At 33.3% G+C, this 3,891-nt stretch overlaps 1 protein-coding gene across 1 annotated transcript in view; it reads right to left on the bottom strand.

Moving 5' to 3' along the window:
* Window positions 1-358: 358 nt before the first annotated feature.
* The window catches only part of LOC105553860 (carboxypeptidase Q-like), a gene marked incomplete at its 5' end in the record, with an annotated part of 113,789 nt that continues 110,256 nt past the window's right edge, over window positions 359-3,891 (bottom strand). Inside the window, one exon of the mRNA XM_012000017.1 lies at window positions 359-838. Coding sequence (XP_011855407.1) covers window positions 675-838 — 164 coding nt within the window. The remainder of the gene's footprint in view (window positions 839-3,891) is intronic.

The raw sequence follows: 3,891 nt of genomic DNA, 5'->3' as shown, positions 1-3,891 counted from the left end.
GTGAATAAGCACCAACTTCATGGAAATGTTGTGTAAAATATACAAAACATAAATGCAAAATTGCATTGCTATTTATCTAGTGACGGACCCTAGTACTTATCTTTAATAAGGCAATTGAATTATGTATTCTTGATTTTTTCCCCAAATGATAATATCCTTTTTTCCTGCAAATTAAAAAATTCCGAAGTTCATTTTTAAAATTCACATAATATGAAAATATACAAATTAGAAAGTCAAATGCCTCCATATATTCAATTAAGATCATACTAAAATTGAGTAATTCTTCTACTCCTTCAATAAATAATATAAACCATATTTTCATATTTAATGTTTATGTTCATAAATGAACACATAAAAATCAGAGATCTTCCAAAAATTTATTGTGTTTAGTTTTAAAGTGGAAACGATGTTTTTAAGAGGTGATATAAAGAAATGCCCTCGCTGTGATCCCTATCATATGTTGATTCTATGTGGTGGAAGGGAGGGGAGAATGATTCCTTTTTCTAGAATCAGAGAATTTGGAAAGTATCAAGAAAGATAATAACAGAAAACATGAAATAGAGTTGCGCTTTGAAGATGAATTAGATGAAATTGTTATGTGAAGAGGGGTTTTCCAAAGTTGCAGAGCCAGGATTCCTGGCCAGAAGCATGAAAATGTTTCTTTCTTGCTGTTTCTAGGACCTAGGCAGCATTTCTTCCATGTCTGCAACAACAAAGGAAACAACAGCCCAAACAGCAGCAGCAACATTCATCTGCTTTGGATCCATGACAGTCATGGTGTCTCCGTGGGAGTGATGGAAGAAGAAATACTTGTATAAGTCATCAAGTAGACTGGCTCCTGCAGATAAAAGAGGAAGAATTCTTAGTGGAGTATTTTGACAGATACTGCTGAATACACACACCTCTCCCTCTTCACTTTTGCCTGCTCCTATTGTACACTCTGCAATAGCAAAATAATTACTTTTCCAGGCTCTCTTGCAGCAAGAAATGTCCATGTGTCACCATTCTGATGACTATAATGTGAGTACCCAGCTGTGGGTGAGTTCTAGAAAAATCTTTAACTTCGTTGACGAAGAGTTGGGAAAATACCCCTAACGCTGCATTAAAGGCAGATGAGAACTTTGGAGCTTCATGGGGCAAAAACCCCCTAAACTGAAAATGGCAGAGTGGAAGTAGCCTGCATTTAGAAAATATTGCTAACTCTCTCAAGAAGCTCTGCACCGCCTTCTTCTGGATTTCCAGTGATATAAGGGAAAATAAACTTTTATTTGTATAAGTAACTGAGACAAATGCCTCATATTTATAAAAAGACAGTATCTTCTTTGTATCTGCATGTTTGCAAATCATGTACCTTCCTGGATACAAAAGAAAGTCAATACCCCTTTGTTCAAGTTTTCCTTCTCAAATCATCCATTTACTACCTAGAGTCATAATGTCCCCAGCAACCTCCAAGGGCACCAGCAGGAGTCTCTGCCCCACTTCAAAGCTTCCTTCTCATTCAAGTGCGAAGCCTTTTGCTAGTTTCAGTGATGCATCATAGCCTCAGGGAAACTTCACTGTCTCTCATATATCCTTGAAAACCTACTAGGCTCATCTTACGGATTCTAGTTGCAGTTCTTTAGCCTCTAGCTAACTTGATTGATTGGTTGGTTGACTGTTTTATTGTGAAATATACCAAGCACACATAAGATTGTAGAGAACATAAATGTATATTATAAAGGGTGACAATAATAAGTGTATATATATATATATATCCATAATTCAATTCAAGAATGATATTACTAGTATCTTGGAAACCCATTTATGACACCCCTGCCCATTGCGGATCTTTTCCTCCCTCCAGAGGTACCCACTAGCCTGCCTTGCCTCTTAATCACTCCTTGCTTTTCTACAGTTTTACCACTTCATACTTTACCACATATATGTATTTGACTATATATAACAAATATACATGTACAGATAACACAGTTAATATTGCTTACTTTTGAACCATATCCTCCAGATATATTTCTTCAGCTTGCTTTTTCCATCCAAACATAGATAAGATTTATCTATGCTGTTGTGTATAGCTGTAGTATTTGCATGTTTTATTGCAGTACATTACCTCTTTGTATTTATTTTTTATCCATTTTACCAACAATAGTCATTTAGGTTGTTTCCAGTTTTCTGTTACGTGTTGCTACCAACAGTCTCAAGGCTTTGAATGTAGGAGTGGTTTGCTGGGCTATAGAATATGTGTGTGTTCAATTTTACCATGCAATTCCAAAATGTTTTCCTTTTCAATTTACACTTACACTGTTAGTATATGAGTCATTCTCTTGCTTCACATAGTCTACAGCACTTGATATTGTCAAACTAATTTTTGTAAATTTGGTGAGTGTGAAATGTTAGCTCATTCTCAGTTTTAAAAGTGAGACTAATTGTGAGATTAAGTATGTTTTTAACTATGGATTTTTTTGTCATTTATGTGTGTTTTCTCTTTTGTGAAGTTCTTGTTCATGCATTTTGTCCATTTTTCAATGGATTTGTCTTTTTCTTATTGACTTGTAAGAGTTCTTGGCATAATTTAGACACTACTCTTCTGTTAGTAAGTTTGTATATATCATTTCCCAGTTTGTGGCTCATCTTTTTACCCTGTTTAGTGTGTGTTTTGATGAATAAGTGTTCTTACTTTCAACGTAGTTGGATTTATGAATCTTTTCCTGTAAGATTTGTACTGTTTATGTCTTAAGAAGTCCTTCCTTACCCTAATATTATAAAGATATTCTCTGATATTCCATTCTGAATTTTAAAAAGATTTTATTTTTGTTTTTAAGTTCTCACCCACCCAGAATAGGAAATGATTTTTGTGTTGGGTGTGAGGTAGGATTCTATTTTCAGTTTTCCGTTGTCTAGAAACATTTATTGATTAGTAGTACATCCTCTTTCCCCACTGATCTGTGGTACCGATTGTGCCATATTAAGTTTCCTTATATGTTTATTTTTGTGCTAATTGTTTCAGTGATCTATTTGTCTATCTCTGCAACAATGCCACACTATCTTAATTGCTATTACTTTAGAATCCTTGATATCCCTTAGGACAAATTCCCTCACTTTCTCTTCCTGCTTCTTCAGGAGTGTTTTGATTATTCAGAACCATTTGCTCTTTCAGATAAATTTTAGAACCATCTAAATATACTCCAAAAGTATTTTTGGATTTTGATCAGAATTGTGGTAATATCTATTTTAAACTGGGGGAAAACCTAACATCTTTTTTTTAGAATATTGTGTTCTTATCCATGAAAACGGTGTGTTGATATATGTTTCTATTTGTCTTCTGTAATGTCTTTAAAGTTTTATAACAGTTTTACATATCTTTTGTTAGTTTTCTTTCTTTGATGGCTTATATATTTTGTTGCTATTGTAAATTTTCATTTTGAAAAACCTACATTTTCTATTTGTGACTCTCCAGTTTTAGTATCAAGGATGTGTCTGATTCATAACATGGTTTTCGTTCTTTTTTATATACATTCTGGGATAGTTTGTGTAAGATTAGAATTATTTATTTCCTGGTTATTTCGTAGAACTTTTAACAAAGCCGTCAAAGTCTGATGTTTTCTTTATGATAACAATTTTAATGATTCAATTTCTTTCATGGTTATTGGGCTATTTAGGTTTTCTACTTATTCTTGAATTAACTATGGAAATTACATTTGTCTAGGAATTTGTGAGTTTTGCCCAAATGCTCAAAATAATTGGCATGAAGTTGTCAGTAATATCCTATTTTTAATTTTTGTTGATGTCTGCAGCACCTATAGTGATGCCCTCTTTTTCATTCTTGATGTTGATTATCAGTGTTTTCTCGTTTTTTTTTTCGTTTTGTTTTTTTGTTTTTTTGTTTTTTTTTTTTTT

This window comes from Mandrillus leucophaeus, unplaced genomic scaffold, assembly GCF_000951045.1.
Source record: "Mandrillus leucophaeus isolate KB7577 unplaced genomic scaffold, Mleu.le_1.0 Scaffold611, whole genome shotgun sequence".
In the NCBI taxonomy this organism is placed as follows: Eukaryota; Metazoa; Chordata; class Mammalia; order Primates; family Cercopithecidae; genus Mandrillus; species Mandrillus leucophaeus.
The sequence above is the reverse complement of the archived record's forward strand: the minus strand, read 5'-3'. Positions and strand labels throughout refer to the sequence as shown.